The 22,056-nt window shown below is 51.8% G+C and overlaps 1 protein-coding gene across 4 annotated transcripts in view; it reads right to left on the bottom strand.

The window, feature by feature from the left end:
* The window catches only part of Lmna (lamin A/C), a 48,416-nt gene that overhangs the window by 17,887 nt on the left and 8,473 nt on the right, over nt 1–22,056 (bottom strand). For 2 of the 4 annotated variants that reach the window (XM_075978567.1, XM_075978565.1), the window contains exon 3: nt 2,198–2,996. In XM_075978567.1, coding sequence (XP_075834682.1) covers nt 2,198–2,553 — 356 coding nt within the window. In that variant the 5' untranslated portion in view covers nt 2,554–2,996. Of the gene's footprint in view, nt 1–2,197; nt 2,997–10,559; nt 10,693–22,056 lie in introns of those variants that run through there. The other 2 variants (XM_075978568.1, XM_075978564.1) reach the window with 2 other exon arrangements.

Genomic DNA, 22,056 nt, shown 5'->3' with positions numbered 1-22,056 from the left:
CTGGCTCTTATAAAGTCACTAGGGTGGAAGAGGCTGCAGCTGTCCTGTCTGGAGTAAGGCCTACTCACCCCTAAGCCTGGAACTGGTGAGCCTTCCCGATGCTTCCAACTGTCCCCTTCTCCCAGCTTAGGTGCCTAAACCCCTTGAGAAGAAGAAAGAGGGACCCTTCTTTCTTTCCCTCCCCTTGAAACTTTTAATCCAGCTGTAAAAGAATGGGCCTGTGGGTGTGGTTGAGAGACCTGAGCTGGGTTGTGTCAAAGACTGTCACAGGGTCTCGCAGACAAGCTGTATCTAACTCCAAGCCTGACCCTGAACTCTGAGCTCCAATTAAACATTAAACCAGTCACCTTTCCCAGCCTTGGTGCAAAGGCTTGGTCAGTTCCTTTCTTCCTCCCCAAACTTCATTCAGGCCATTTTTCTACCTCAGCCTGAGCTCAACAGCCACACCAAGGAGCAGCAGCCATTTGCCTTCCTTCTACAGACAGAAGGGCAGACACCCCATCTTAGCTCCCTTTATCCACCCAGTCCCACCAGCCTGGGCCCAGGTGTGTATGCCCACCCGCCTTCCCGGAAGCCCCACCTCCCTCCTCAGTTGGGATCAGGGGAGAACAGAGGCAGGTGGCTAAATATAACAAGTCCACACATCACCCGGCCCCTACCCCACAAGTGCGCACACCACCTGGTGTCCCAGGCCTGGACAGCTGCATGGAGGCAGAAGACTAGATGAACAAGAAGCAATAGACACCACCCACCCGCCAGATCAACGCTGTCCCCAGATCCACTACACAGTTTCTCCACTGAAGAGCATTGGTGGCTGATTGAACGAGTTTAGATGACAGCTAACTAGTTAACACACTGGGACTCTTCTAACCTTGCCTCATACATTTCTCACTAAGTTGTTCGTTTCCCTCATGGAAAAAGACTGGACCCATAACTTCTGTTTGCACTTGAGGAAGTGATGGGTCGGCCATCCTTACCACCTGGGATCTAGTAATGACCAACCACAGACACACAGAGTTTTGGCAGAAGATAATGCAAAAGGAGGAAAGAGGAGGAGAGGTTAAAGCTACCGCCTGTAGGTAGGTAGGCATTTTCAAAGCTGTGGCTTGGGTCTACAGCATAGAGAAAAGGACCAAGAGCACAGAAGCAAATGGGAGTCAAGGAGGAAGAATGCGGCCTAGACTTCCCAGGCTTTGGAGGGCCTTCTTAGAAAGAAGGTGGAGTCAAGAAGGGTGGGGTAGGGTGGAGCAGGGATGGGTGAGGCGGGAGTGGCCTGAAGCTCTCTTAACGGCTGGATTTCAAAAATGTCATTGTATTCCAGCAGTTTAATAAGGCAAGATCAAGACATCAGCAGCCGAGAGGATGGGCCAGAGAGAAGTCTGGCTTGGCTAGGAAATTGAAAGTGGCTCACCAGCTGCGGGAGAAAAGGTCAGAGCTTCCAAACCTTGAAGTCTCCAAGCAGAGAGGCCCTGAAGTGGGGTGCCCGAGACCCAGGCAGAACAGTATTTCCTGAGCCATTAGCCTCTGTGCCCAGCCTCCCTCCCCTCCCTCCCTTGCATTCCTGGGCCAGGCAGGCCAAGGGCTGTGGGATCTGCGGGGGAGCAAATCTCCTGGTGTGCTTCTTTCTGGTGGGCCTGAGAGTCTAGGAAAAGTCCCAGACATTCCCAACTCCTAGAAAGAAGCAGGAGGCCATGCTAACACAGCCATAGGGGAGAGGAGACTATGCTGCCTTGGCAAACCCTCTATAGTACCACTGGACAAATGTCAGAATGGGAGCTGTTTCACCAGACACCATGTGTTCAGAACCACGTTGGGCAAATTGGTATAGTGCCAAGACTCCCAAGAAAGTTCTACTAAAACCCTTTCACCCATTCTGATGAGTCCCAGGTGTTCAGAGTTCCAAGACCCGGTAGAGCCAGTTCTGCCTTGCTCAAGCCCATCCCCCAAGCTCCAAATGGCCATAAAATCCCACCTTGACAGAATGAGGCCCTGCCGTCAACCACACTTGATCCTAAGGTCCCCTCTACTCATTATATCCCCCACCCTCTCACAGAGACCCCTCCCTTCTGTGTCCTGTCTCGACTATTCCCCTTGGCACTGCCAGTCACCCGCGGGAGGCAGTTCCGGGGAGGGAGGGGACTAGGTGGCCAGTTACTGGTGACTGCTGCCTCTCTGGTGCCGGCCTGGCCTCACTCACCGAGCCTTCAGCTCCTTGAACTCCTCTCTCACTTTGCTCAGCTCCAACTGCAGGCGGGCGCGCTCCTTGGCCACAGAGTCGAGGGTCTTGCGGGCATCCCCCAGCTCGGCCTCGTAGGCCGCCTTGATGCCAGACACCTCACGGCTGACCACCTCTTCGGACTCGGTGATGCGAAGGCGCAACCCTGCATTCTCAGTCTCCAGGGAACGCACGCGATCAATGTACACCGCCAGACGGTCGTTGAGCTCCTGAAGGTCCTCCTTCTCCTGCAGTCGTGTGATCCGAGTGGGCGACAGCGGAGTAGAACTGGACTGCGCCCCACTGCGGGTGGCGCGCCGCTGGGACGGGGTCTCCATGGCCGGCAGGGTGGCAATGCTGCCCGCTGGGCAGGGGTCCCGAGAAGGGCGCGGGACTTGGACAGAAGGACAGAGGCTGCTCAGGGGCACAGAGAGCCGGCGACTGGCTCTAAGCTCGCTCCTGGCAGGCGTGGAGATCTGGGCTGGGCGCTGGCGCACCTCGGGATCTGGGTTGGCTGGTGTCAAAGCTGAGGCTGCGTTCCCGCGAACACTGAGTCACTGACAGCCGGGCACAGGCTCTAATAGGCCCTCCTTTACAGGGGGTGGATCCGCTGTTCTTAAAGGAGCCATCCCAGACCCAAAGGGGCGGGGGCAGGTATGGTGAGGAGGGGCCAGGACCGCCAAGCCTCACCCTCTCCAGAACACCGCTTTCTGGCCTGGGGCTTCACAGTATAGGTTCCTGCCTGCTCAACTCTTTCAGTTCCAAGTTTGCCTTTGGCTTTCTGGGGTAAAGAGCAGAGCCAAGGAATGAGAGTGGGTGGGCAAAAGGTAGTGGTGAGGGACGGGGGAAGTAGGTGCAAAGTGAGGGAGAGAGCCAGGCATTGCCATGTCGTCAGGAAATTGGGGGGTAGGGCTGAGGCTGATGCCCATCAGTGAGTCACTCAGCCCTCTTCCACCACTGCTCCCCCTTCCAGTAGTAACAGTGAGTCACCTCTCCCCCACGCACTGGGACGGACCATTCAGGATGGCGAAGGAACGTCTGGATTTTTGGGTGGCTGAGGAACTACTTTATGTCCTCAACTTCCCTATATTTCGGACTTTGAAACCAAGCATTGGGTTTTAGACCGAAGCAATAAGCCTTCCCCAGAGAAGGCCAAGAATAGAAGTCAGGAGCTGGTCCCTCCCATCTCCTGCCCCTTTCCTTTGAACCCAGACAGTTGGAAAAAGTCTGCTGAAATCCCTCCACTTCAGCCCCTTTCTACAGCTTACCCCACCCAACCAATTCCAGGACTGTACTTATTTTAGTGGCTAATTTAAAACAGATACCGGAGCTGCGCACACATTCATGGCACTGGCCAGGACACCAGGCTCCTTTTGTGACTGGAGGAAGGGCCTGCAAAGAGGACCAGGGTGGGGAGTAGGGACAGCTACCACAGGCTCTCCATCCTGCTTACCCCTCCTCAGCCGCACAAGCCCTCACTGACCAGTTACGGGAGAGCCCAGACTGCCTCCCAGAATAGTAACCCTGGTCCCAGGTTCTTCAACCTCCAAAGACTCCCCGGATCAGCAGCCTAGAGCTCTCCTGTAACCCTGGTTACACCAGCCCTGTCATCGTCTTCTGTGAGGAGGCACTGGGACATTGATTAGGCTGCCAGTTCCTGGATTTCCAAAATATCAGGGCTGGGTAGGTTCTGGGCCATGAGCTTAAGTTAGAACTCTGGGAGAGTTTTCTCTCTTTCTTTCTTTCTTCTTTCTACTTATTGGGCTCTGGTTTTTTTTTTTGTTTGTTTGTTTTTTGTTTTTCGAGACAGGGTTTCTCTGTGGTTTTTGGAGCCTGTCCTGGAACTAGCTCTTGTAGACCAGGCTGGTCTCGAACTCACAGAGATCCGCCTGCCTCTGCCTCCCGAGTGCTGGGATTAAAGGCGTGCGCCACCACCGCCTGGTCCGGCTATTAGTTTTGATCCTCCCCACCCTTCTCTGCCAGTGGGACGCTCCCTTGAGTAATGCTGCAGCCTTACTCCACACTCTGGGAGCCCAGTTCCCAGGTCTTTGGTGGCTCCTTTGCTCACATGCAGAGCTCATGTCACGTCACACCACATCACGCAGCAGGCAGGAATGAGAGCTGGTACCTGCCATGCCCCTGGCCTCCCACTCTCTCAGGTGGCTTCCAGCACTGTCACTGATGTCTTCACAGAGAAGGAACAGACTCAGGTCTTTGAGGCCCAGAACAGGATAGGACCCTCAGGAAGAGATGCCCTCTGAAATTCAGGTTAGGATTGAGGCCGCCTTGATTATAGTGGTGACACAGATCCTTCGGTGAGCGCTGAGTACAGTTTGGAGTGAAAGCCCTCTTCTATACCTTCCCCCCCCCAAAAAATGGGGACTGGTAGGGTAAGAAGGGTTAAGTGTGGTTATGTTCGGAAAGCCAGGAAGGGAAGCCAGGCCAGGGAGGGGAAAGGAGGGAACGGGAACAGCAGGAGCCCCAGCTCTCAAGTCTCACTGGTTTGCCTACTTGCCTCTGCTTCTAGTTTAGGAACTAGGAGCAGGATAGGCAGAAGAAACTTTTTTGCTGTTGTTTATGTCTGTGAAGTTGAGTGTCAGTGCCACATCCTGAGGGAGAGGACTGGCGTGTTCTAGGTCCCCTCACCTAGGTGCATCCTGTATCCTCACCACACTGCCCAGACACCCTCAGACGAGTAAGAACTCTCCCAGAGCCTGGTGGCGGGGGTGCACACCTTTAACCACTCAGGAGGCAGACGCAGGCGAATATCTGCATTTGAGGCCAGCCTGGTCAACAGTGTGAGTTCCAGGATATCCAGGAATACACAGAGAAACCCTGTCTCAAAAAACCAGAGAACCAAAAGCTACGGAGAAACCCTGTCTCGAAAATAAAAAAAAAAACAAAAAAACAAAAAAACTAATAACCAACTGGGCAGTGGCGACGCATGCCTTTAATCCCAGCACTCAGGCAGAGGTAGGCAGATCTCTGTGAGTTTGTGACCAGCATGGTCTACAGAGCTAGTTCCAGGACAGTTAGGGCTGTTATACATAGAAATTCTGTCTCAAAAAAAAAAAAAAAGGAAAGAAAACAAACAAGAAGAACCTATGGTTAAAGAGCAGCCTGGAATCCTGGAGGTGGTGGCATACACCTTTAATCCCAGCAGTTGGGAGGCAGAGAGCAGAGGCAGGGGGATCTCTGAGTTCAAGGTCAGCCTGGTGTACAGAGTTCCAGGACAGCCAGGACCATTACGTAGAGAAACCCTGTCTCAAAAACAAAACTTAAAAAAAAAAAAGAGCAGCCTGGAACTCAAAACTGGATAATGAATTCCACATGGAACCCAGAAGTCTGGGTGCTGAAGCATTATGGGAATACAACCCTGGAGTCTAAGAGATTGGGCACTTGCCATCGGGACCAGCGGTCTTAAAGAGGGTGCTGGCGTCTTTCTGTGACTCCTCTTCCTTCTGGGAGAGCCGGGAGGGACCTGAGGGACTGAGCCTTGCTCACTTGTGTGCTGGTGCACCAAGGGTGCTCAGTGTCCTCTGAGGGACCTGAGGGACTGAGCCTTGCTCACTTGTGTGCACCAGGAGTGCTCAGTGTCCTCTGAGAGACCTGAGGGACTGAGCCTTGCTCACTTGTGTGCACCAGGAGTGCTCAGTGTCCTCTGAGACAATGCATCTGGCCCTGTCACTTCTGAGAAAGCAACTCAAGTAAGTTATCTCATGTTGCAGAGTCTCAGTTCCTCTGTCTGTAAAATGAAGCGGTTCTGTAGGCAACACACACTGCAGGAAAAGTTCCTTCTAAAGGTAGGTTTAGGGCTGTTGTAGATGTGCCTCAAGTGTAGATGGAGAATTTACTCATTCAGCAAATATTTACTGAGGACTTACTATTGGCCAAGTTTTTCTAGGCACTAGGGATACAGTAATGAATAAAACATAAAAACTGGAACTGGGGAGCCAAGTGTGCTGGCATGTACCCTTTTTTTGTTTTGTTTTGTGTGTGTGTGTGTGTGTGTGTGTGTGTGTGTGTATGTGTGTGTTTTCGAGACAGGGTTTCTCTGTAGCTTTGGTGCCTGTCTTGGAACTAGCTCTTGTAGACCAGACTGGCCAGGTCACACAGGCCAGCCTGCCTCTGCCTCCCGAGTGCTCGGATTAAAAGCATGTGCCACAACTGATCAACTGGAACTAGCTCTTGTAGACCAGGCTGGCCTCGAACTCGCAGAGATCCTCCTGCATCTGCCTCCCGAATGCTAGAATTAAAGGCATGCGCCACCACCACCCAGCTTTGGTATGCACCTTTAATCCCAGCACTTAGGAGGCAGAGGCAGGAGGATCTCTGTGAGTTTCAGGTCAGCCTGGGCTACAAAGTGAGGCCCTGCCTCAAAGTAGATAGACAAACAGACAGACGGACAGAGTAAAACAGAATGGGTTGGAAGTATAGCTCAGCAGTAGAGCACTTGTGTAACATACGTAAGACCAGGATTCCATCCCTAGCACCACACACATCCATGTGACACACACACAAAACCAGTAACAACTACGACAAAAACAAAAAAACAGTTAAAAAAAAAAACCTTCCCTCTTGGAGCTCTAGTAGAGGCAGCTGGTAAATAAAAGACAGAATTCTAGTTAACAAGGCAGTGAGCGTCAAGGGCATAAAAATGCAAAGCAAGCAGGCGGGGTGGCTCACACCTTTCCTTTATTCCTGGCACTAGAGATATGGCAATAAATAAGCAAGTTCCAGCAAATGCTGGGATGAAAGGCATGGGCCACCACAGTCTGGCCTGTTGTTTTGAGACAGGGCCTCACTATGTAGCCCTGGATGGCCTCAAGCTCACAGAGATCTCCCTGCCTACTAAGTGCTGGGACTAACAGGGTTTCTCTGGTTTTGGAGCCTGTCCTGGAACTAGCTCTTGTAGACCAGGCTGGTCTCGAACTCACAGAGATCCGCCTGCCTCTGCCTCCCAAGTGCTGGGATTAAAGGCGTGCGCCACCACCGCCCGGCTTCCTACAATTCTTTTAGAATTACTTGTGTGTCTGTGTGCACCATGTATGTATGGGCACCCATGCCACAGCATGAATATAGAGGTCAGAGGGCAACTTTATGGAGCAGGTTCTCTTCTGCTTTCATGTGTGCTCTGGGAATTGCTCAGGCTGCCAGGCTTGTGTGGCTATTTCTTTACCTGCCATCTAGTCAGCCCCTCTATAATTTTCTATAATTTTGTGGGGTTTTTTTGTTTTATTTTTGTTTTGGTTTTGGTTTTTTGAGACAGGGTTTCTCTGTGGCTTTGGAGCCTGTCCTGGAACTAGCTCTGTAGACCAGGCTGGTCTCGAACTCACAGAGATCCGCCTGCCTCTGCCTCCCGAGTGTTGGGATTAAAGGCGAGCGCCACCACCGCCTTTTTGTGTTTTTATACACATCCCCAACATGGACCACAAAGTAACTGAACAGGTTGGACATTCATGCCCTACACTACATGTGAGTCTGCCATTCCCCTAATCAGACAGCAAGGAGGCTGGAGCAGGTCAGCTCGGACACAGCCTCGTCCAAACCTAGGCCTGCTTTACTACCTTCTGCTAGGCCTTGTGTGGGAGGTGCAGGGCATGGGCTGGTGCCAGAGGACTTCTGTTCACAGATCTAAAATGGAAAAAGCAGAGGATGTGTCCTGACCCACGGAGGGAGGAGTGAGACTGGGAGGTGTGAATGAAGGGACAGGATGGAGGACGATGTGAAGGTGGAGAGGGGACCTGATGCTGAGATAGAGTCCTAAGGTGAGGATTGGAGCTGCTAAGTGGGCTTGAAGTGGAGGTGAGAAGGAAAGCGTTGAGAATGCAGAGGCAGGGACAGGTGTGGTTGTAGCTACTCAAGAGGTGATAGAAGGTGGACTTCTCGAGTTTTCTGCCAGCCAGGGGTACAGAGGGAGACCCTGTCTCAAAACAAACAAGACAGAGGTACTGGCCTTGGCTCAGCAGAAGCTGCAGGGTCCCAGAGGCAGGGTAATCGTAACTGGTGCAGGAGTGTTGAGGGATGCCTCTGGCTGCTCGGTACCAGAGATAGCTCAGCAAAGCAGAGACATTATTAGTTCTGTTTGACAGATGAGAAAAGCAAAGTCCTGAGATTTAAGTTACCTGTGTATCACAGGGCTTCCCAACCCTGGCACCACGGCTGCTTCCAGCCGGATGGCCACTTCTCTGTCCTGGGAGAGACTGTGCAGAGTGGGTGTTTCAGCATCTCAGAATATTACTTACCGAATGCCAAGAGTACTTCTGTCCCCAGTTAGGGCAATCAGAAAACATCTCCAGACATTGCCAAATGTCCCTGGGGGAGGATCAAATCACCCCCATCTAAGAATCACTTGTTTAATGTCATATGGTTAGTAGCAAAACTGGAACTTTAATACAGGTTAGTCTGGCTCCAAAGAATGAGATCTTAACACTAGGCTATGATACTGTGACCCTGGGTCGGAGGCGTAAGAGGTCAGGGGACTTCAGACCACTGGACAGTGGGGCAGGGCTGACTCAAGAGAAAGGAGGTGATGGTGATTTAGAAACCTAAGTCATGGCTTGGGAATCCCTTCAGAGTGAGCTCCTGAGGGCTGTCCTTGACTTATTCTTCCTCTGATTACAGGGTACCTGTGCGCAAACACTGCTGAGCGGTGAACCAGTGTACGCCGGTGATAGTTATCTTCCCTACAGTGGGAGACCTCACCCCTCTTTAAGGGCTGCCTGTGGCAGGCTCCCAGCTAGGGGCCATGTGGAGGTGACCTGCTTAACCTTCACTTTGACCTTGTGACATAGGCATTGTTATCTGTACTTGTCTGCCAAGAGCCCCAAACTCTTGAGAGGTTGAGAAACTGGCAGGAAAAGTAGGACTTGTTCCCGCTGGGACTCAGGAGTGATGAACACGCCTAGCTGACTGGGGCACAGGTGGGCCGGGCCAGCCTTAGGAGAAGTGGCTGATGACTATTTGTAAAGCCTGCAGACCTCTTATCTAACTGGTCCCATCAAAGCTCCAGTTAGTTAAGCAACAGATGCAAAAACCTCACTAGTTGGCCATTTAGAACCCCTTTCTGATAAACCCTTATGTCCTTCAAGAGGTCCCCAAACCCCAGAGAATAGGCCCTTACTCTTCATAAATGGGCTCCTGTACCCCAGCATGGTGCTAACCCTCGTATTTGGACGGAAGCAGCAGAAGGGCTGGGAGTTCAAAATCGTCCTTGGTTACACAGCAAGTCTGAGGGCAGCACGAAGTACATTAGACTTAAATGAGACTATTATTCTTCTATTTTCTTTTCTTTTTTTTTTTTTTCTTCGAGACAGGGTTTCTCTGTGGTTTTGGAGCCTGTCCTGGAACTAGTTCTTGTAGACCAGGCTGGTCTCGAACTCACAGGGATCCGCCTGCCTCTGCCTCCCAAATGCTGGGATTAAAGGCATGCGCCACCACCGCCCGGCTGTTTGTTTGGTTTGTGAAACAGGGTTTCTCTGTGTTTAGCTCTGGCTGCTGGCTGTCCTAGAACTTACTCTGTAGACAAGGCTGGCCTTGAACTCACAAACGTTGGCCTGTACTACCTCCCTGCCAGAGAATCTAACTTAAAAAAAATTAAAAAAATAAAAAGTAAGTTTGATGGTGTCGCACCTTTAATCCCAGCACTCAGGAAACAGAGGCAGGAGGATCTCTTTGCTAGAGGCCAGCCTGGTCTATGGGGCAAGTTCCAGGACAGCCAAGGCTACACAGAGAAACTCTGTCTCAAACACACACACACCAACAACAACAACAAAAGTTGGCATCTGAGGGAGGGCTGAGGATCAGAAGACTTGGCCTGGGTGTGACAGACTCCCCAGATTACCCCAAGATAGGCTCTGCTACTTTATCACCCAACCCTAGCACAGAGGGCAGCTGGCTGGAGCCAGTCCACTACCAGGCTGGCACTGCCCTTCCTAAGAAACTGGAGGCAGCTGACCTCACTGCTCCAGACAGGAGGGTAGGTGCAGCTGGCTGAGGGAGAGGGGTCAATCCACTCACACCTGAAACCTGGGCGCGTCTCTGAGTTGGCAACCATTTCACAATCAAAAATCTCTCTGAGGAGCACAAACAAGTACCATCATCCCCTTATTACAGATAAAAGAATGGGAGGCTTGGCCAGGTTAACTGATTTGCTCAGGGCCACATAGCTGACAGGTGACATAAGAGAAAACCCCAAACACTAGGCAGGAACTCAGACCAACAGCAAACTGTGGTGTGCCCAGGAGCCAGCTAGCTGTTACCTAGGAGGTTCTGGTCTCTGCGTTCCAAAGTACACCCCCCCCCCCCCAACTTGGGTGCCTCGAGCTACTGTAGGGACACTCACCGCTCTACACAATACACACCAGACTAGATCAAACAAAGATCAGCCTGGGGGCTGAAGGCCTTCCACAGTGCCTGCTTTCCTCTCCCTCCCCGACTCCACCGCACCAGCTGGGAGTTGGGGGTAGGGTGGGGGTGGGGAATATGAACGGAAAGGGCAGGCCGGGGGCGGGGCACATGGCTGTCCGTCCTCCAGCCACTGTGTCGGGGCGGGCATCCCGGCTGCTCCTCGGCGGGCCGCTCCCTCCCCAGCCCGCGGCTGCTCTGCAGAAGGCGAGTGACGCACGCTATTGCGTGTGGGCGGCCGCATGTGAGCATGTGTGTATCTCTGTGTGTGGTTGCTGGGGCCTCCCCGGCCTCCTAAATGGGGGTTTCCTTTCCCTGTTGCTAAGGAAACAAACAGAAGCGCCACAACTGCAGAATGCCAGCAAGAGAAAAGGGTCGGTTCCCCGCAACCCCCAACATTTTCCAGGAACTGTGTGTGTGTGTGTGGGGGGGTCCTTGTCTAGGTGACCAAAATGTTTTTGAGGCATGGAACGAGGATGAACAATTGTTCTGTTCTTCTCAGGACTGAAGGGCTTCCTAGCAAAAGGAAGGTTTATGCTAATCTTGGGGTGGCTGGTCAATTTACTTAAAGCACAAGAGTTTTGTAGGGAATGCCCTCTTTAAGAAATAGAACTCTGGTTGGCACCTTTAATTCCAGCACTCAGGAGGCAGAGACAGGTGGACTCTGAGTTCCAGGCCAGCCTGGTCTACAGAGTGAGTTTCAGGACAGCCAGAGCTACACAGAGAAAACCAAAACATAAAATAATAAATTCAACCTGGCTGGGCATGGTGGGGCACGTCGTCTAATCCCAGAATTCCCAGGCAGAGGTAGGTGGATCTCTGTAAACTCTAGGCCAGCCTGGCTGCACTGCACATCCCTGCAGGTGGGAGGCTGAAGGCCATGTCATGAAGGCCGTGACTTCACACGTCCAGATGAAGTCAGCTTGGGCTACAGGAGTGAGACTGTTTTGTGTGTGTGTGTTTGTTTTGTTTTGTTTTTTGTTTTTAAGGAATGTGTGTTGGGGAGGGACTGGAGAGCCGGCTGAGCAGTTAGAGCCCTGGCTGCCCTTGGAGCTGTCCTAGGTTTGGTTTCCAGTGCCCACGTGATAGCTCACAGCCATCCAGAACTGGCTCAAGATAATCTGATGTCCTCTTACAGCAGCCACAAGTCTCGGACACCCATGTGCAGGCAAGCTGTTCCTACACAGAAACAAATAAATGTTTAAAATGTTTAAAGAAAGACAAGAAAGGCCGTGGTGGTCCACACCTTCATCTCAACACTCAGGAGGCAGAGGCAGGAAGATCTCTGTGAGTTCAGGACACCCTGGTCTACAGAGTGAGTTCCAGGACAGCCAGGGCTACACAGAGAAACCCTGTCTCAAAAAAAAAACAAAAAAAACAAACAAAAACCCAACTTTTTTGCTGTGTTTGTAGTTGTTGTTGTTTGTTTGTCTGTACCACTGCTCCCTGACAACTGTGTTGTTTTGTGTCCCGTGCCTACATAAGACCTTGTGGGAACTGGCAGGCTCCTGTCAGAAGGGCAGGAAGAGCCCGGGCAAACCAGAGGCTGATATTTTGCCATTCTAAGTTTCAGGGTCCCTCTGCAACTGTCTTAGCCCCCAGACTCCTCAAAGTCAGCCTCCACAGCTCCTGTTCCTAGAACTTGGGAACGCTAGAGTGGTACTTCGTGAAGAAATAGGGAAGAGGAGTTGAAAATGGGAGATCAGTAGGTTGGGCTGGGGGATGGGGACCAACTGTTTGAACAATGTTCACTTCTAGAAGACAGAAAGAGCCGGGCGATGGTGGCACACGCCTTTAATCCCAGCACTCGGGAGGCAGAGGCAGGCAGATCTCTGTGAGTTTGAGACCATCCTGGTCTACAGAGCTAGTTCCAGGACAGGCTCCAAAGCCACAGAGAAACCCTGTCTCGAAAAACAAAACAAAACAAAAAAAAGAAGACAGAAAGAGCTTCAGAGTTGGAAGGAACCCAGGTCAGTGAAGTCCACTGTCCCTAAGCCAGGCTTGCCCCAGAGGGATATCCGCTGGCCATGTCTGTCCAGGAAGCTCCCAACTCACAAGGTACCCTCGCCTGAGCACATTGGTCTAAAGTGCACCTCATCACAGAAACAGGTAAAGAAAGAAACACTGAAGAGGTTTAGACCCTAACCTGGGAGTCTGGTCACAGGTGCAAACAGGTTCTCTCTAGCCATGACCCCCAGGCTCAGGGAGGTTCATAACCTCTTGCCTCTCGCCTGTGATCCCCTCAAGCCTACCTCGGAAAACATAAAAGTGGCATTAGCTTTCCTGATGGGGAATTCAATGTTAGATGGGACTCAGTGCCTCTTTCCTTTCTCAGGAGTGTCATGGAGTTGAAAGACATTTGAAGGCAGCCAGAGCCTGGTGAGCACCAGCAGTGTCAAAGGAACCACACTCAGGTGACGCATCTGCAGGGATGTGCAGGGCCAGATCCTGACTTGGAGGGAAGCCCTGCTCAGTCTCTTAGAGAGAGGATGGAGAGGCAAGAGGGAAGAATGGTCAGAGTGGGGAGAGAGAAAGCTGGGGCGGAGCAGGCATGAGGGAGGGAGGGCCAGAACCACATCTGGTGGGCAGGCTCCGGCCTGGAGTGGAGCTGGGTAGAGAAGCCATGGAATTGAGGAGAGGGGCAACTACTCTGGCCGCTGCCAGTGCATCAGCTCCAGATCTTGGTGGGGCAAATATTTACCCTATGACAACAGTTGCTAGGCAGACAGGATGGAAGCCAATAGCTGGAGGCTCTTCCAGGCCCCTCCTTGTCCCTCATTTAAAAAAAAAAAAAGCTTGGAAGGTGAACCACAGGCTTTCTTTCCTCTGGTCTTCACCGTAACCCTGGAGGCTCTGCGAGGCCCTTAACGCACCATACCTGGTGACGGGCAGGAGAGCTGGGCAAGGGGAAAGTTTTACCTTTGTGTAGCAGGCCTTTGCTGAGACTCAGACAAGTTTTGGGAAGCAGAAACTGTATGAGTACCCCGTCTCAATCTACTGCCAAGTCAGGACTGGGGAGAAAGCTGCCAGGAAGCCAGGATCTGGTGAGGGATGGATGCTGGGGCACCAGGACTTACTGGGCAGGAGGAGGGAGAAGCGTGCTCCATCAGAGGCTTCAACAGGGTGGGGGTGGGAGTCCTGAGGTCTGGCCCCCCAGAGGAAGAGGGGAGAACGAAGGCAGGGAAGGACAGGGTGTGTCTAATGGCGCCAGATGTAGCCCATGTGATGTGGCCTGTCGCTGGCATGCCAGCAATGGCAGGAAGTGCCATGCAGCTGGGAAGGATTAGTCAGTCACTGGGAGGGGGCTGGTCTAGAACCCCTGAGGAGCTCGGGTCTGCAAACCAGGCTGGATAAGGACATGGATAAGGATAAGGAACCTTCTTGAGAGGTCGGCCATCTTCCCACTTGTTCAGGTCACCTCGCCCCCATTTCCTGTTCTGAACTGTATGCAAAATGGAACTCCTGACTGCTCGCCCTGGGGCTGTGGGATGAGGCATTGGCACAGGATGTGTTGAGGGCTGTGGGTCCAGGACCCAGAGGGACGCACAGCAGATTCTCTTTTGTGCCTCTTTCCTTGGGGCGAGGCCACTGTGGTGCCGGGCTTCTCCTGGGCAGGCAGCAGTGTGTTCTGACCCTTGTGCCTGGCCCTCTGCAGAGATGGCAGGACGGGAATGGGAAAGAAACTGAGGTTAAGACTTGGTGGTCTCTAAGGTTTGGCGGTTTGGACAGAGTGACCCCAGCGCCAAAGTCCCCAACTGTACTTACGATCCCCATGTGTCTACCCAGAAGCATAGATAAAATGGGTAATCGGCAGAAGAGAGACTAAAGCTAGACCACAGGAGGGACTTTCCAGAACCCTCACCACAGCCCAGATCTGAAGAGAGGGAAAGGAAGGATCCTAGGCAGCCGAGCAGAGTTCAGAAGTGGATGCAGGCAGTAGTTAGGACTAACATGGGCAGCGCATAGTGGCACAGGCCTCTAAATCCAGTACTCGATGGAGGCAGGCTGAGCCCTGTATTTCAAGGCTATGCTGCTCTAGGTCTTGAGCTCCAGGCCAGCCAAAGCTCGAGCGAGACCCTGTCTCAAAAGAGAGAAAAAGGAGGTTGGGGCACTGCCGAAAGGCAAATCCCAGCTGGCAACCAAAAGGCTGTTGTTCTCCAAACTCCCATTGGAAAATCTGAAAAATACCCATAAAAATGTGACTCACATCCCCTCCCCACGGCCTCTTTCCTGCTTTCTCTGATTTCTCTCCCAAGAGTTAATCCACTGGAACCAAAGCCTGAAGAGGGGCTGGAAGTGGGGGTGTATCCTAAGCCAGCAGACTAGGGTGTGGCAACCATGGCAGCCTTGGGACTGCCAGGGAATGGAGCTGTGGTGGAGGCTAGAGACTTCAGCCATTCAGCAGCCGGCTAGAGCAAACGGCATGAAGCCCACACTGTTCAGTCTCTAGTGGGGTGTCCTTCCATATGAGCTGCTGCCCCAGAAGGCTCACCTGTTCCCAATAAGTTGGGAGCAGAGCGAATCCCCAGGCCTGCTCCCTTGTGCCCCAAGGCCGTGCCTTGGAGCAGCTATCTGTGTCAAACAGGCTTGCCCCAACAGGGGATCCCAGAGATGAAGGAGACGGGAGACTGGGCACTGCCTGGAGCTAACTCAGTGCCCTTCCTCTCCTTTGAGCTCTTGGCCCTTGCCCCTCCATAAATGAGCTCAGGGCCTCGTATGTTTTTAGTTTTAGTTTTGTTTTGAGACAGGTTCTCTTTATGTAGCCCAGACTCTTGGACTATGTAGCCCACACTAGCCTTGAACTCAGAGCTCTGAAGTGTGAACACAGGCTTAGACCACCACACCATTCAGATGAAGTGTCTTAGAGAAAGGGCCTCATGGGAGAGCCCAGGGAGCCTCCTACTTCAGCCTCCCAAGAGCTAGCATTCCAGGCATATGCTACCATGCCTGGTCCAGATGGAGACTGTTCTTTGTCCCCATGCAACTCTGCTCCCTCAGCCTCATCCTCGCCATCTCTCTGGGTCAAAGAGCCCCAAGTCATGTGATTCTTCTTCCAACTTCCTCTCCCTCTCAGTACCATCTCCAGCTCCCTGGGTTTTATTTTGTTTGTTTGTTTGTTTTGTTTTGTTTTGCCTGTCCTGGACCTGTCCTGGAACTAGCTCTTGTAGACCAGGCTTGCCTCGAACTCACAGATTGGCCCGCCACCACTACTACTGGATTAGCTCCCTGGTTTTGATCCCCTTGGCCTCACCTGGGTGATATACCCTTCTCCTGGCTCCACCCTTGCTTCTGTCCTTTTTTAATTTTTTTTTTCTTGAACATCTGCTAAAGAAAAACTCATTCGTGTTTCTACAAGACTTCAAACCAACAGTGTATTCTCCCTGTGTTTGGGATGAAGTCCAAATTCCTTGACCTGGCTTACACAGGCCTCTCTAGTCCGAGCTCTGCCTGCACCAGTACAGCACTTGCCCTCTGAATGCTGACAATCCCAGCCTCATATACTTTGCCCTTAGAACAACTCCTACATTATCCAAGGAGACAAAGTCTAGGTTCAGAGTCTCCACTAAGCCTCGAAACATCCATTTTCACAGGACAGAAAAGCTACCTGTTCATGCCCTTTCCCCTAGTAGAGCACTTCCCTGAGGGTTGAGGCTGGGTGTCCCCAGAACCTGGCATGTGTGGAACACGGAAGAGCTCAGCACCCCCAGCCAGCGTGCTCAGTCTGCTCTTGGCCTCCTCTCCTCACCTCTCCGTGTCACCCCTGTTTTGTCTGCCTGCCTGCCTTCTCTGCTGTTCTTCCCTGGAGCTCTGCACTCAGGCCCCACCTGAGCCTCCCTCCACACCCAGCCCAGGTGTGCTCACAATAGCAACGGTTCTAAGAGCCACTCCTGTGTCGGGGCTTGTTCTAGGCGCTTTCAATCCCCAGCAAAAGCTAAAACCCAAATCAAACCAGAGGCTGGCCCAAGAACCTAACTTGTCTGATGATTCAGAACTGTGGTCTGCAGGCACACACCATATATAACTCCGTAGTCGCCGTGGTAAAGGAAATGCGGTGTAATGCTAGGCCTTTGGTAAATGCTTATCAAAAGAATGAGCAATATAATCGCCTGTTTTTATAGCAAATCCTATTGCCAGTAAAACATACTCTCAGGGCAGCCTTGAAAGTGAGCAGAGCTCAGGGAGTGTTCTCATTTTATAGAAGACTCTGAACAAATGGAGAGGGACCTGCTTCCAGCCACACAGGTACCTGTAAGTTCTTGTCCAAACTGCAGACAGAGGGGAGGAGCTATGCCAGGCCTGGGGATCCTTATAGAACATCCAGTGTCTTCAGCCTTCACTGATCACCAAAACTGCTTGAGGAGCATTGGGGTTGGGGTGTAATTTAGTTGACAGAGTGACTGCCCAGCATGCATGAAGCCCGGCTTTGACTCCCGGCACTAAGTAAACTTTTTGTGGTGGTTCATGTCTGTGACCCCAATCCTCAAGAGGTGTGAGAAGATCAGGAGTTCACAGTCAAAGCTGCTGATGGAAAGGACATGTCTACCTGCTCGAGGAAAGCACACACACACACACACACACACACACACACACACCAGTGGCCGAGACCCCACCTATTTGGTTCGGTAAGTAGGGTGAGGTTGGAGGACTTTTAGTACACAGCACTTTTACCTGTCACCCTAAAGTGAAGAGATGGAGTGGGAATTGTAACTTTCAAGTCCCAGTGTGTTCCCAATGCCCGGCACTGTGGTAAATGATGTTCACTTGGATCCCTGCTCAGAAGGACTGTTATCAGCTCCGCAGTTCAGGGGAGCAAAGCACAGTAGGCCCAAGTCACACAACCGATCCACTGGACTGGGCTTCAAATCTCACACTCTCAACCTTCACCCCATAGCGAGCAAACCCAAGAGACCATGTGAGTAAAAGGGGGTCAGAGAGGGCAGGCCAGGCAAGGCCTATGGCTCCAGTTCCATGGCTGCATAGAAGAGGCTGGCAGTGGGACCATGTCCCCTGGGGCCCCTCTTCTACCTGTCTTCCTAATGCACTCTGTCCAGTAGAGGCTGAGTTATCACCTCCCGGTGCTAATTGGTGTAGCCTTTTAATTGCCCATCACAAGGAGTCCATTAAACCCAATTAGGGAAGCCAGTGCTAATTAGTGCCCGGCTTCCACAGCCTCTGGGTACCCCTGGGGTCTACAGTAATCTGCTACCCACCTCCCCTCCATCCCCTGGGAGGACTGCCTTGAAGTTCATACCCTTTGGTGCTCTAGAGGGACAGGGGTTGGAGACTCGAGAAGAGTCTACTGGTCCAGCTGGGTGAGACTTGTCTTCACCACAAGCAGTACTTCCAGTTCGCAAGGCCTTCTTTCATCCCACATGCCTCCCTGAGAACCTGAAAATGGGTCGTTTTCACTAGGCTCAGAGGCAATGTGACTGCTTTGATTTAACCCCAGATCGTGTGCTACGACATCACCTAATGTGCTCCCTCTCCCTTGGTTCCTGAGCCCTTCCTGGAATCTGCAGGTAGGAAGCTAGCTCACTTTCCATGAACTCCCTGCGACCTTGCATGTCTGCTTCCTTTCTATGGGCCCCAGCCATGAAACAAACAACAACCACCAATATCAAAATATTTCAGAGGCAGAAGAAGGAGGATTGCTGTGACTTTGGGGCCAGCCTAGTCTACATAATCGACCAACCAGGGCTACACAGTGAGCTCCTTAAAGGGCCAGAGAAAGGGCTCGCTTGGTGGGTAAAGGTACTTGTCACGCTTAGGATTGGTGACCAGAGTCAGAACCCATGTGAAAACGGAAGCAGAAAAGCAACTCCACAGAACAGTCCTCTGACATTCATGCATGCACTGTAGTGTGTACCCAACCCACGTCATGTATACAATAATGATAAAAGAAAACAAGGCTTTAAACCAGCCTCATGCCCACAATCCCTGCAATCAAGAGGCTGAAGGAAGAGGACCACTGGGAGGTTGAGGCCGGCCTGGTCTACATAGTGATACTCTGTCCCAAACCAAATAAAAGCAAACAGACAAAAACACAACAAGGGGGGCTGGAGAGATGGCTCAGTGGTTAAAAGCATTGCCTGCTCTTCCAAAGGTCATGAGTTCAATTCCCGGCAACCACATGCTGGCTCACAACCATCTGTAACGAGGTCTGCTGCCCTCTCCTGGTCTGCAAACACACACAGACGGAATATTGTATACATAATAAATAAATAAATAAATATTTTTAAAAAAACACAACAAGGGAGGCAGAGGTGGCTCAGCAGGTTAAGGTACTTGGTGCCAAATCCGATCACCCCAGCTACATCCCTGGGATCCACAGAGCGGAAGGAGAGAACTGGCTCCCATAAACTGCTTTGATCTCTGCACATGCACCGTGACAAATGTCCCTCCGAGCGACAAATAAATTTATGTATTATGTATGTATGTTTGTTTTTGTTTTTTGAGACAACGTTTCTCTGTGTTGCCCTAGCTGCCCTGGAACTAACTCTGTAGACCAGGCTGGCCTTGAACTCACAGAGATCCGCCTGCCTCTGCCTCCTGAGTGCTGGGATTAAAGGTGTGCTCCACTACCACCTGGCATTTTTTTTTTTTAACTAAAACAAAACCAGCCACTGGTGTACCACTGCCTCCTGGCTAGAATATTCTGAAGGCTCTTCTACTTGCATCAGTAATCCTGCTGGGGAAGGGGAACTGGGGGCTAGCCTTCTCTCCATCAAGACCCAGGTGGGGACTAGCCTTCTCTCCATCAAGACCGGGGTGGAGGCTAGCCTTCTCTCCATCAAGACCCGGGTGGGGGCTAGCCTTCTCTCCATCAAGACCCGGGTGGGGGCTAACCTTCTCTCCATCAAGACCGGGGTGGGATGGGGATACTCATTTTGTCCTGAAACAATAGGGGCTCCACTGCTGAAAAAGACTGAAACAATCTTGACAACAGCTCGGGGAGGCTGGGAACTCCCCGTGCTGCCTAGGGCTGGGCGGTTGGTAGGTATACAGACGGGTGACCCCTCCCTTTCAGTCCTGCCCCACCAAGACAGAGAATGTGGGACAACTGATTTGGGTTGGAGCCGGACTGGGATCTGCTCTCTTGGGAGGGAGAGAAGTGGGCTTACTGCAGTTTCCAGCCTACCCCTGGCTGTGAAGTTAGCTGTCTCCCCCAAGACGGTGCTCATGCGCAGAGGCCAGGACAACTCTCTGGATCCAAACTTTACATGGCATCTAGGACTGGGACTCAGGTCTCTGCTCACACGTCGTACCAGCCCTTTGTTTTAGTGTCTATAGTGTGTATCAGTGTCTCGCCTGTGCACCACATGCCTGAGTTACAGATGGCTGTGGGGAGCCACCAAGCCCTTGGGTGCTGGGAATTGAACCTGAGTTCTTCAGAAGAAATCTTAACCACTAAACCATCTCCCATCCCCTTTATTTTTTTTTAATGTGAAGTTATAGTTTGTTCAGTACATTTCTGTTTAATAAAAAACTTCATTTATTTTATGAGTGTTTCGCCTGCACGTATGTATGCCCGCATGTGTGTGCCTGGCTATTTCTACAGGCCCTTGTTTTGTTTTATTTTTTAGTTTCTCTGTGTGGCCCTGGCTGTCTCGCTCTTTAGACCAGGCTGGCCTTGAACTCAGCCTTTGTCTCCCACGCGCTGGGATTAAAGGTGTGCATCACAACTGCCAGGCTTAATTGTTATAAATTTATTTCATGTGTCTCCATGTATGTCAGGCATGTTGGATCCCCTGGAACTGGAGTCACAGACCATGCTGTGAGCCATGTGGGTTCTAGGAATTGAACTGAGGACTTCTGGAGGAGCAGCAAGTGCTCTTAACCACTGAGCCACCTCTCCAGCTCATCCCTATGCCCCATTTTGCTGAGACAGGATCTCCCTGTGTAGCTCTGACTGGCCTATAGACCAAGATGGCCTCAAACTTGCAGTCATATTCCTGCTTCTGCCTCTCTAATTGCTTTTGTTTTTGTTTTTCGAGACAGAGTTTCTCTGTATAGCTCCAGCTGTACTGGAACTAGCTCTGTAGACCAGGCTGGCTTCGAACTCAGAGATCCTCTCACCTCCGTCTCCCGCGTGCTGGGATTAAAGGCGTGCACCACCACCGCCCGGCTATTTGTTTTAACGACAGCAATTTCCCGTCTAGTTCTCTTATTTTGCAGGTGTGCCAAATGGGGTTCCCCAGAGGAAGCTGTGTTCAGACAGGGTGGGGTGGAGATCCATGGAGTCCTTCCCAGCTCGCTTGCCTTTGTCTGATTTTTGGGTTGCCCTAAACGTGGTATGGGCCACAGTGTCCTGGGCTCTAATCCCAGCTTTACCGTTCATGTTCTCACTATGCAAGTATGGACCAGGTGCCAGTTTTCTCCCATGTCCAGTGGTACAGTCATTCTATTTTTATTTAATTAATCAATTTATTTGGTCTTCCCAAGATAGGGCTTCTTTGTGTAGCCCTCACTGTCCTTGAACTTGCTCTGTAGACTAGGCTGGCCTCAAACTCACGTCTGTCTCCGCCTCACGAGTGCTCCTGAGTGCAAGCCAGTAATTCTAATAAAGCGCTGTGGTGTGTGTGGCGGGCAGAGCGCTGGGTCGCTGCCCGCTTCAGTTCTTCCAACCTTAAGTTCCTTTCCCAGTACCAGGTGCGGAAGAATGCAGGAGCCACAGGGCATCCGGTCGGTCCCCAGCACCAGGTCCCTCTACAGCCTTCCTTTCCTGTGGTGAGTCACTGTGCACGGGCACTGGAGACCTAGGAGTCCCCAGCTTGCTGCAAACAATACTGCTGCCATGGAAACGGGGCCTCCCCTTTCCTCTTTCGATGATTGATTTCACCGCATCTCCCACAAAGTGTCTGTTTCCTAGATCTCAGCTTTTGACTCACAGATTGATTTAGGTGCCTCTCATTTCGTGTCCCCAAGAAAGCTCGTCTCTTCGGGACTCTCAAGGTCTGTCTGTGCCCCTTATTCTCCGAAATGATACTTCATTCTGTCTTTCTTTTTTGTGGTTTCTCTGTGTAGCCTTGGCTGTCCTGTCTAGACCAGGTTGATCCGGCTACCTCTGCCACCCGAGTGCTGGGATTAAGGGCGTGCACCACCACCGCCCGGCCGGAATGACTTTTCTCCGGCAGTATCCTTTATCTTTCTGGGCATCCCACAGCTGCTCTCAGGACCCCGTCTTTCCAGAGCAAGCTCAGAACCCTTAGCTTGAGTGGAGCAAGCACAAGGGAGTTGGCCATGGAAACAAACTGACAGGGACTGGCGCCACCTGCTGACAGGGTTGGGAGAAGCTCTACCTTCTCTGGTCTCGCGGTTTTCAGGGAGTCACCCCCCAGTGTTGGGTCATTCATCCATTCACAGAACAATGAATATTCTATCGTGAAATCTGTGTGGATCTTTTGCTAAAGGGAAGGGAGGGCAGAGACAAGCCC

Source organism: Microtus pennsylvanicus, chromosome 7, assembly GCF_037038515.1.
Source record: "Microtus pennsylvanicus isolate mMicPen1 chromosome 7, mMicPen1.hap1, whole genome shotgun sequence".
Lineage (NCBI taxonomy): Eukaryota > Metazoa > Chordata > Mammalia > Rodentia > Cricetidae > Microtus > Microtus pennsylvanicus.
The sequence above is the reverse complement of the archived record's forward strand: the minus strand, read 5'-3'. Positions and strand labels throughout refer to the sequence as shown.